The following is a 12162-nucleotide window of genomic DNA, read 5'->3' as shown; positions in this document are numbered from 1 at the left end:
TTATCAGGACAGTGTTCAGCAAATTATGAGTTTTCAATTATACTTCACAAGGCATACTTTGTTACAAAATGTATCATAGTCATGTAAAAGTGGTGAACATAACAGTATAGACTATGACACTGTGTTATTAGGAAAACTGTCAGCGCACCTCTCAGTACGTGACCCTATGCAGCTTCCCTCCCATTTCTGTCTAAAGGAGATGAAGTCCAGGCAAGCAGTAATATCTCCTGAAATCAGTCCAGAGAACTGAGGAGGAATTTGGGAATAAATGTGCCAACCTTCCTGTTGCTATACTATGTAGTTGTGCTGGATAACTATGTAATTTCCTTCTTCCATCTTAACCCTGTTGTGCCTTTATTGCAAATTGTCTGATAGTAGATTGTAAACTCTTTGGGACACGTTCCATATGTACTCGGTCTTATTTTTTCCTAAGTAATAATAACAATTAATAATTAAGACAGTGGAGCTGCATAGAACTATTTGAAGTGAAACAGAAGCTTGGCCTGGTTTTCTAATGAGAAATTTTGATGTTCAATATGTCTTTAGACTCTTTACTATCTAGCAAAAAAGAGATAATAACTGCACCTACTCAGCCTACCCATATTACAAGAGCTGGGATAAAAAAGAGAAATGTCAAAGGGGAAAGTCGCTTGCACCTGGCTGCCAAGAAAGGAGATTTATCATTAGTGAAAACTCTAATAGCATCTGGAGTATGTGTGAATCTAAAGGATCATGCAGGTTTGAATGTTTTAAAATTCCTTCTTTGGTCATACTCTAGTTCAGTGTTTCTTAAACTTTTTAAGACCAAGGAACACCAAACAATAATTTTTTTTATGAGGAACACTAAGGATTTTTTTGTTGAGCCAAAAAAAAAAAATGTCGGGGGGAAAGTTATTAAGAAGAGAGAAAAAAAAGGGAGGGGTCGCCTGTCCCTTTAAGGGTGGCCATTTTGAATTTTGTTCTCTGTGGCTCGCCTCCAGCTACCTCACAGCACACCGGTGTGCCACGGAACACAGTTTAAGAAACACTGCCCTAGTTATTCAGTTTCGTGGCAATTAAGAGACACATCTTTCCTAATAAAACTCCTTGAGAGATTGGAATGAAGATATTTCAGAAATTAACTTCTCTTCATTATTGGTACCTATTTTATTGAACAAGGAAGTAGCAAGGATTACTTTATTAAGCCATTGCTATCTTTTAATTTGTATTTGCAATCTTTGATACATATGAATATTTTTTCACTATTGTGCAGGGTATTGACCAGCACATAAGACAATGTTATATAGATTATAGAATCATAGAAGATTAGGGTTGGAGAAGACCTTAGGGGGTCATCTAGTCCAACCCTTCTTCTCAAAACAGGGCCAGCCCCAACTGAATTATTCCAGTCTGGGCTTTGTCAAGCCTCGCCTTAAAAACCGTTAAGGGTGGAGTTTCCACCACCTCCCTAAGCAACCCATTCCAGTGCTTCACCACCCTCCTAGTGAAATAGGTTTTTTTTCCTAATATCCAACTTAGATCTCCCCCATTGCAATTTGAGACCATTTCTTCTTCTTCTGTCATCTACCACCACTGAGAATAGCCTGATTCCATTCTCTTTGGAATCCCCTTCAGGTAGTTGAATGTTGCTATCAAGTCCCACTTCATTCTTTTCTTCTGAAGACTAAATAAGCCCAGTTCCCTTAGCCTCTGCTCATTAGTAATGCACTTTATCCATGTTTGTTGCCTTCTGCTGTACTCTCTCCAATTTGTCCACATCCTTTCTGCAGTGAGAGGTCTAAAACTGGATGCAGTACTCCAGACTTGGCATCACTAGTGCCGAATAGAGGGCTCTTCCCTGAGTCTGCTGGCAATGCTCCTACTAAAGCACCCCATATACCATTAGCTTTCCTGGCAACAAGGACACACTGTATTTACGTACTTATATGAATGTGTGTGTGGCTTCATATCCATACACATCACATCCTGTAGTGACATCCATATAATAAATTGCTCAAGTATGTTATAAATTGTAGACTCACTGCATTTGTCATGTACTGTATCTCACTTTCACTTTGCCCACTTGGTTTGTGAATGAAGTGGCATTGCTCACAAGTAAAGTTATCTACATATGTAAATGCAGGAGAGCCACTTAAGACAATTCGGGGTTTTTTTTAAAGTAAACTGTAAGGTAGGAGTTTCCTCCTTTCCCCCCTAAATATAAAATTTCCTCCTAAATTACACAGGCCTTCATCTCAGGATGGCCAGCATTCCATTCTGGATCCCTGATCAATTTAAAGTGTGATACCATATGATGCCAACACGTCTAGAAATGTGATTATCAGTATTTATGTTTTTGATTTCTGACATTTCTAATCTATAACTTCTTTGCTGCTATTACTTCTGATAGCATGACTGAAAAGCAAATAATACATTCCTTTAGCCAGTATTGTTTCAGAAAAACAAAGAAATCTGTCAGTTACCAGTCTCTGACCAGAAGTCTGACATAGTCACTTTTTATACAAAAGAGTTTATAATTATCAATTTATGCCCTGTGTGGGTTTTTAGACATCAGAATGACAATCTAAATTTTGATTTGGTGTCTCTAGGCTGGACAGCAATTCATGAAGCTTCCAACCGGGGATTTACTGAGGTGATCGTAGAGTTATTAAAAGCTGGTGCTGATGTTAATAGCAAAAGTCTGGATGGGACTTTGCCAATACATGATGCTGTGTCTGGCGATTATTTCAAGGTACAATTCTAACCATATTACCATGCCTGGCCCTGATTTTCAGTTATGGACATGCAAATGCCACAGTTGTGCATGTAAAAGAAAATGATGGTTTAAATAACTAAATCCAAAAATATTAATAGTGTACATATACAGATTTGCATTAAAATACATAAATGTACGTTTTTAACCTGTCAAAATTCAAGTTTAACATTGAGTTTCTGCTCCCACAAACAATGACTATAGGAGCATCTAAATCAGAGCAGATAACTGCATTTCTTCTGCTACTTTATGTACTATTGATGTTAACTGTAAGAACTAAAGTCTGCTCTGGAGTGTGCATGTAAAACTCCCAGTGAAATAATGGTAACCTCATGGCAGGACCAAGTATTGTCTAGATCATCCCTGATAGACATCTGTCCAAACTACTCTTAAATCTCTCCAGTGAGTGAGGAGGGTCATGACCCACAGTTTGAGAAACGCTGATATACAGCTTAACTTTAAATACTTAAATAGTCCCGCTAACTTCAATGGGACTAGTTATGTGTTTAAAATTATGCATGTTCATAAGTGTTTGTAGAACTGGGGCCAAAGTCATCATCACATACCAGTGATAAAAAAAAATTCACTTATGTTCTGTATCTTGTTTATATATATATCCAAAATAGTTATTTGATATTTACCAAATTCTGTTAACTTGAAACAGATTTATGATGCTTTGTGCTGCAGATAGTGACACTATGAAGTAGGGATGTGATAGTATATATAGTTAAACAGTAAACTGATGAGTCTGGGCTCATCGGTTAACCTTCACGGTTACATGCAACCCTTTCCATCTCCTCCATACTGCTGCCTTTCCTACATACTGCTGATACAGAAGTAGCAGCATGGGGTAGGCAAGAGCCGGTGCTTGCAATCACTGGCTCCCCACAAACACCAGCTCCTGCAGAGCTACCTGCGCACCCCCTGGCACAGGAAAGCTGGCTCCCTGCTTGCAGTAGTTCCTGCAGAGCCGCTTCCTCCTTCCCCCACATGTAATCTTGTAACCACTGAAAAAAACACCCTCATTTTAACATCCCTACTATGAAGATAACAAGCTAAACAGACAATTATGAATTGGTCATAAGAATGGATATACTTGGTCAGACCAAAGGTCCATCTAGCCTAGTATCCTGTCTGCCGACAGTGGCCCCAGAAGGAGGGAACACAACAGGTAATCCTCACATGATCCCTCTCCTGTCACCCATTTCCAGACAAACAGAGGTTAGGGATGCCATTCCTACCCATCCTGGCTAATAGCAATTGATGGACCTAACCTCCATGAATCTATTTAGTTCTTTTTTGAACCCTGTTAAAGTCCTAGTCTTCACCACATCCTCTGGCAAGGAGTTCCACAAGTTGACTGTGCTCTGAGAGAAGAAAACCTGTATTTTGTTTGTTTAAAACCTCCTGCCTATTAATTTCATTTGATGACCTCCAGTTCTTATACTGTGGGAAAGGGTAAATAACTTCTCGTTCTCTTTTTCTACACCAGTCATTTCATAGACCTCTACCATATCCCCCCTTTGTCTACTCTTTTCTAAGATGAAAAATCCAAGTCTTTTTAATCTCTCTTCATACGAGACTCATTCCAAAACCCTAATAATTTTTGTTGCCCTTTTCTGAACTTTTTCCAATGCCAGTGTCTTTTCTGAGATGAGGCAACCATCTCCATATGCAGTATTCTAGATGTGGGCGTACCATGGTTTTATATAGAGGCAATAAGATATTCTCTGTCTTATTCCCTATCCCTTTTTTAATGATTCCTAACATTGTATATGCTTTTTTGACTACTGCTGCACACTGAGTGGGATATTTTTAGTGAACTATATCCAATGACTCCAAGATCTCTCTCTTGAGTAGTTGTAGCTAAATTAGTCCCCATTATATTGTATGTATAGCTGGGATTATTTTTTCCAATCTGCATTACTTTAAATTTCTGAACATTACATTTTATTTGCCATTTTATTGCCCAATCACTTTCAGGGACAGGTGAGCAAAGCCCATAGGTAAGTGGAGAACATGGAGACCTGGGAGATGGGTTGGAAATGGGAGAGTGCATGGGATATAATGGCAGAGAGAATGGAGGGTCAGGGCAAAACTGGGAGACAAGGTCAAATCAGAATCTTAGATGCCTATATACAAATGCAAGAAGTATGGGTAATAAGCAGGAAGAACTGGAAGTGCTAATAAATAAGTACAATTGTGACATTGTTGGCATCACAGAAACTTGGTGGGATAATACACATGATTGGAATGTTTGTATAGAAGGGTACAAGTTGCTCAGGAAGTGTAGACAGGGAAAAAAGGGAGGAGGTGTTGCCTTATATATTAAAAATGAACACACTTGAAGTGAGGTGGAGATGGACATAGGAGACGCAAGTGTTGAGAGTCTCTGGGTCAGGCTAAAAGGGGTTAAAAACAATGGTGATGTCATGCTAGGAGTCTACTACAGGCCACTTACCCAGGTGGAAGAAGTGAAAGAGGCTTTTTTTAAACAACTAACAATATCATCCAAAGCCCAAGATTTGGTGGTGATGGGGGACTTCAGCTATCCAGATATATGTTGGGAAAATAACACAGCGGGGCACAGACTTTCCAATAAGTTCTTGGACTGCAGTGGAGACAACTTTTTATTTCAGAAGGTTGAAAAAGCTACTAGGGGGGGAAGCTGTTCTAGATTTGATCCTAACAAATAGGGAGGAACTGGTTGAGAATTTGAAAGTGGAAGGCAGCTTAAGTGAAAATGATCATGAAATCATAGAGTTCACAATTCTAAGGAAGGGTAGAAGGGAGAACAGCAAAATAGAGACAATGGATTTCAGAAAGATGGATTTTGGTAAGTTCAGAGAGCTGATAGGTAAGGTCCCATGGGAATCAAAACTGAGGAGAGTTGGAAGTTTTTCAAAGGGACATTGTTAAGGGCCCAAAAGCAAGCTATTCTGCTGTGTCAGAAAGATAGAAAATATGGCTAAAGACCGCCTTGGCTTACCCACGAGATCTTGCATGATCTAAAAATAAAAAAGGAGTCATATAAAAATGAAAAGTAGGTCAAATTACAAAGAATGAATATAGACAAACAATTCAGGAATTCAGGGGCAAGATTAGAAAGGCAAAGGCACAAAATGAGCTCAAACTAGCTACGGGAATAAAGAGAAACAAGAAGACTTTTTATAAATACATTAGAAGCAAGAGGAAGACCAAGGACAGGGTAGGCCCACTGGTCAGTGAGGAGGGAGAAACGGTAACAGGAAACTTGGAAATGGCAGAGATGCTTAATGACTTCTTTGTTTCAGTCTTCACCAAGAAGTCTGAAGGAATGCCTAACATAGTGAATGCTAGTGGGAAGGGGGGAGGTTTAGAAGATAAAATAAAAAAAGAACAAGTTAAAAAACACCTAGAAAAGTTAGATGCCTGCAAGTCACCAGGGCCTGATGAAATGCATCCTAGAATACTCAAGGAGCTGATAGAGGAGGTATCTGAGCCTCTAGCTATCACCTTTGGAAAATCATGGGAGACAGGAGAGATTCCAGAAGACTGGAAAAGGGCAAATATAGAGCCCATTTATAAAAAGGGAAATAAAAACAACCGAGGAAACTACAGACCAGTTAGTTTAACTTCTGTGCCAGGGAAGATAATGGAGCAAGTAATTAAGGAAATCATCTGTAAACACTTTGAAGGTGGCAAGGTGATAGGAGACAGACAGCATGGATTTGTAAAGAATAAATCATGTCAAACCAATCTGATAGCTTTCTTTGATAGGATAATGAGTCTTGTGGATAAGGGAGAAGCGGTGGATGTGGTATACCTAGACTTTAGTAAGGCATTTGATATGGTCTCGCATGATATTCTTATCAATAAACTAGGCAAATACAACTTAGATGGGGCTACTATAAGGTGGGTGCATAACTGGCTGAATAACCGTACTCAGTGAGTAGTTATTAATGGTTCAAAATCCTGCTGGAAAGGCATAACAAGTGGGGTTCCGCAGGGGTCTGTTTTGGGACTGGCTCTGTTCAATATCTTCATCAACTATTTTAGATATTGGTATAGAAAGTACGCTTATTAAGTTTGCAGATGATACCAAGCTGGGAGGGGTTGCGACTGCTCTGGAGGATAGGGTCATAATTCAAAATGATCTGGACAAATTGGAGAAATGGTCTGAGGTAAACATGATGAAGTTTAATAAAGACAAATGTAAAGTGTTCCACTGAGGAAGGAACAATCAATTTCACACATACAGAATGGGAAGCGACTGTCTAGGAAGGAGTACGGCAGAAAGGGATCTAGGGGTTATAGTGGACCACAAGCTGAATATGAGTCAGCAGTGTGATGCTGTTGCAAAGAAAGCAAACATGATTCTGGGATGCATTAACAGGTGTGTTGTGAGCAAGACACGAGAAGTCCTTCTTCCGCTCTACTCTGCGCTGGTTAGGCCTCAGTTGGAGTATTGTGTTCAGTTCTGGGTACTGCATTTCAAGAAAGATGTGGGGAAATTGGAGAGGGTCCAGAAAAGAGCAACAAGAATGATTAAAGGTCTAGAGAACATGACCTATGAAGGAAGGCTGAAAGAATTGGGTTTGTTTAGTTTAGAAATGAGAAGACTGAGGGGGGACATGATAGCCATTTTCAGGTATCTAAAAGGGTGTCATAAGGAGGAGGGAGAAAACTTGTTCATCTTGGCCTCTGAGGCTAGAACAAGAACCAATGGGCTTAAACTGCAGCAAGGGAGGTTTAGGTTGGACATTAGGAGAAAGATCCTAACTGTCAGGATAGTTAAACACTGGAATAAATTGCCCAGGGAAGTTATGGAATCCCCATCTCTGGAGATATTTAAGAGTAGATTAGATAAATGTCTAATAAGGAATGGTCTAGACAGTATTTGGTCCTGCCACGGGGGCAGGGAACTGGACTTGATGACCTCTCAAGGTCCCTTCCAGTCCTCCTATTCTATGATTCTATGATTCTTTGGTGAGATCTTTTTGAAGCTCTTCATAGTCTGCTTTGGTCTTAACTATCTTGAGTAGTTTGGTATCATCTGCAAATTTGCCACCTCACTGTTTGCTGCTTTCTCTAGATTATTTATAAATAAGTTGAATTGGATTGGTCCCAGTACAGACCCTTGGGAGACCCCACTAGTTACCTCTCTCCACTCTGAAAACTTACCATTTATTCCTACCCTTTGTTTCCTGTCTTTTAATTAGTTATCAATCCATGACAGGATCTTCCCTCTTATCCCATGACAATTTATATATATTTAATAAATAAAAATTCAAAAGTATAAGACATGGAACTAAGTAGATAAATGCCAAAAATACTTGTAAGAAAGATTGTTGTGTCTCTCTTCTCCTCCCTCATATGTTTCTTTGTCTTGTTAGAATGTTAACTCATCAGAACAGGAACTGTGTCATCTAATATGTTTGCATAGTATCTAGCACATTTTAGGGCTACTATGATTATAATAATTAAGAACTATGTTGTAGGCAGTCAAAATTCTACTACATCATGGAGCAAATCCTAATGAGAAGGATAAGCATGGGAAAAATGCTTTGGCTGAAGCCTGCAGTGATGAAATGAGAGAATTGCTTAAGTCTTATGGTGCTACTGACAGTGAAGTTGCTTATGAAACAACTGAGGTTACTGGTATGTTGGCTATTTCATAACGTTAATAACAGAGTTGTATCTTTGTCTCATGGAAACAAACATACGGAAAAATGTTGCAAGTTTGCTTGATTGTTTCCATGCCAGGCACAGGCATTTTCTAGTGATAGTATATCATTGATAGTTATGTATCTACTGCAGGTTGGACCTCCCTGGTCCTGCACCCTTTGGACCTGATTGGTCCCAGATGAGGGATTTTGCCAGACCAGGGGAGGTCATTTCTGGGACAGATATTGCCGGACCAAAGTGTACTGGTTTATAGAGGTGTAACCTGTAGAAGTTTTACCCAGCGTTGTTTGGGTCTTAACTCAATTTAAAAAAAATTAAAATGTGCATGCTTTATTTAAATCATTGCTTTGGGGTGGGGCTGGGAATGAGGGGTTCAGTATACAGGCTGCCAGAAGGAAAGGGGACTACCTCAGTCCTCTCTCACCACAACACCTTAGCGCCAAGTGAGAAGTGCCTCTCCATGGCTGCTGCAGCTCCAGCAAGCACAGCTCAGGCAGGGTGCATGTCCCCTCGCTGGTACAGGTCAGGTTTGTCTGTCTTGTGCTCCCCAGCCAGAGTGAGGAATGCAGAAAACTATTCACTTTCCCTTCACTCCCTGATGAAGGGGAACAGCCAGCGATGTTCTTGTATGAATCCGGCGGGAGGGGGCTCTAGTCCCCCTCCTGCTCTCCCTAAAGGATACGTGGGAGGTAGAAGGAAGGGCACGTGCCTTGGGACTGAGGCAGTCCTGGATTGCCTTGGGGCTCAGCCAGTCCCTTTCATCTGCCTGGTGATTCTGTCTCTTTCTGTATGGTTTTGTGAGAAGCAATCCCATTCCAAGTATCTCCCATTTTCCTGGAACAACCAAACCCTTACCTTTGTTTAAGAGGAAGCAGTATACAAAGTTTGGTGGTCCTCACTCTTTCTATTTAGGAGGAGTTCTTGAATAAACATATAGATGGATGGACAGACAGACAAACAGACTATTTCAAATATATAGTAGATATCATTAAGACAGTCAAATGTATGTTACAGATTGTTTCCTGGTAAAGTCAGTGCAGCTAAACAAAGATGTATTTGGTCCTTTAATTTTTGTTAGTTTTCTGTATTTCTCCCACACAAAGGGTATGTCTAGACTACAGGCTTCTGTCAACAAAGAGCGTCTAGAATACATCCAATTCTGTCGACAAAGCAAGCCGCTTTGTCGACATGGCAGTGTAGATGCAAAGTACAGTGTAGATGCAATAATGCCTTCTGTCGACAGAGCTCTGTCGACAAAAGGTGTTATTCCTCATAGTATGAGGTTTACAGCTGTCGACAAAACTGCTGAATTCTGTCGACGTTATGTTGACAGAACTCAGCAGTAGTGTAGACGCAGGTATAGTTTTGTCGACAAAAGTCCACTTTTGTCGACAAAACCCTGTAGTCTAGACACACCCAAATCTTGTAGTTGTGCATCCAGAACTGGAATAATGTCTTAGTGGGTCTCTAAAACATAGTATTTAGCTAACTTGATTTTATTTCATTTGCATATACAATGTTGCTTTTATATTATGGTCTGCTTTTGAGTCTTAGGATACAACTACACTGCAAGCTTATTTCAGAAAAAGCTAATCTGGAAGATATCTTCCAGAATAGCTTTTTTCAAAATAGAGTGTCCATGCTACAGGGAAGCCTCAAAATTAGTCCAAGGCAGGGTCCCCTAATGTGGACATGCTATCTTGATTTAGAGCCCCAGGAGAAACTGGGGAGGAATAACTTAGAATGTCCCTGGTGAGGGGCTATTCGAAATAGCAGCAATAGAGCGTCCACACACAGCCTCTTCCAAAATAGCTTTTTCGGAAGAGGTGGTGTTCCTTGTAAAATGAGGTTTACCATCATCAGAAAAAGGCCTCCATTCTTTTGATTTTTTTTTTTAAATAATGCAATTGCTATGTGGATGCTTGTATTGTTTTTCCGAAATAACTGCCGTTATTCCAGAATAACAGTACATTGTAGATGCACCCTTAGTAATTTGAATAATTGGCATCCATTGTATTACATTAGTTTTATACGAATATTACCATAATTATATTAAAATTATATTTATTTTCTTTATTAATTGTGTGTGTATGGTGGGATATAGGCCCTAAAAGGTCAAGAAGACCAACACATACTTGTTATGATTGCTGTAGAAAGGCTGATGTTCCATTGGTTTTGCACCAAGATATGACCAGAGAGAAATGTGGCACAGTAAGTATAAATATTGAGTTTTTTAAATATTGCTTTACAGTGCAGTACATTTCTATTCTGTATATAGCTGTGTTGATTGAATAATGTAACTATACCATGTGTTTAGATAAACTAATGATCCCTAAAATGCATGCCGAGAGCACCAGCACGTTCTGAAGCTGTGTGAACACACTAAAGAAAAGTTCAGTTTGTGCAATCTATCTCCATCTGTTTCTGTTCATGTTCCTGTGCATCTATACTTCCTGTATAATTACCATGCTACTTTCACAAGGTTGGAAAATCCCAGGATCAATGAAGTCTCATATATATCACCTCAACTGGCAGCACTAGAGGTGATGAAAAATGCCTGTCTTTAAACTATTAATACCTAGAGCACTAAGCAGTTCATTGCAGCCACAGTTGCTGCTGAAAACACTCATATTGTACTGCAGAAATAAAACAAAAATTCTGGACCATATGGTTACACAGGAAACTTTGAAACCATTAACCAAATGTAAATTGATGCAGTGTTTTGCTCCCAAATCTGCAAATAGCCTGAAAAATGGCTTTGAATATCAACATTAATTATTTCACTGCTGATCATTTTAACAGAAGCTCTCAGCTAATGTGCTTATCTCAACTGCCTCTCACTTTTCCACAAATGCCAGAAAACCCAGGTGCCTCATCCCAGCTGTCAAAATCTTCAGCTTACCCCGACAGCTTTTGTGATGCAGTTAGGCTTGTCAGTACAAAAATCTTCAACATAACAAAAGTGTAAAACATGAGAAAAGATTGCATAGATTGAATTTAATATAATAAAGCACATGGGCTGCTGTAGTGGTTACATACTAGTTTGTTTTCATACTTAATTATGACTCTCTGTTTTCTCTTTAAATGAATCAACTGTGACAGTGTGCTGTGGAAGCCAAGAATATTGCCACAGAATTTAGGTTCATTATACAGTACCTCGTATTTACCTTTGTAACAATAAAATTTACTATGTTTGTATTTGATAGCATGAGTCCATTATTGCTACATTACAAGATATAGAAAAGAAGCAGGAAAAACTGTTGCTGTTTGAATTAAGAAACACAAAAGATGAAGGTAGATGTGAATTTAAGTTCAATTTTAATCACCGCTCTATAATATGCTATCATTACTCTAATATATTGCAAAGTAATAGTATCTTCTTCCGGAAAATACAATTTGAGAAAATGGTTCTAGGTACTTACTATTCAAGACTTTTAAAGTAGGGGTTCTCGACTTTTAGTATATGTACCTTTCAGGGTGTTTCAGTTATTATCTGGGATATGCCAGATGATAAAAACAAGCCATTTTGTAGAAATGAAAATATTACCTTTTCAGTTTGAACAAATCAGTTTAGGCATAAAAACATGAGTATCTGAGTAAAATCAGCAAGCAATAGTCACAAAGAGCTCAGTAACTCAAGTTCAATACTATTGACAAGGATCTCTTATTCATGATTGGACATAGTTATTTTGGAGCCTCGCCATACCTACGAACTATGCATGTATATGCACAAATAAATACAG

The 12162-nt window shown here is 39.1% G+C and overlaps 1 protein-coding gene across 1 annotated transcript in view; it reads left to right on the top strand.

Annotated features, from left to right (window-relative positions):
* ANKRD31 (ankyrin repeat domain 31) overlaps positions 1 to 12162 on the top strand; it is a 147033-nt gene that overhangs the window by 79657 nt on the left and 55214 nt on the right. The window contains exons 17-21 of the mRNA XM_089779540.1: positions 611 to 738; positions 2589 to 2731; positions 8233 to 8392; positions 10524 to 10630; positions 11626 to 11713. Of these exons, the coding sequence (XP_089635666.1) occupies positions 611 to 738; positions 2589 to 2731; positions 8233 to 8392; positions 10524 to 10630; positions 11626 to 11713 (626 nt within the window). The remainder of the gene's footprint in view (positions 1 to 610; positions 739 to 2588; positions 2732 to 8232; positions 8393 to 10523; positions 10631 to 11625; positions 11714 to 12162) is intronic.

This window comes from Pelodiscus sinensis, chromosome 6 (assembly GCF_052426305.1).
Source record: "Pelodiscus sinensis isolate ZL-2025 chromosome 6, ASM5242630v1, whole genome shotgun sequence".
Taxonomy (NCBI): domain Eukaryota; kingdom Metazoa; phylum Chordata; order Testudines; family Trionychidae; genus Pelodiscus; species Pelodiscus sinensis.
Note: the sequence above shows the minus strand (reverse complement) of the source record. Positions and strands in the feature narration are given on the sequence as shown.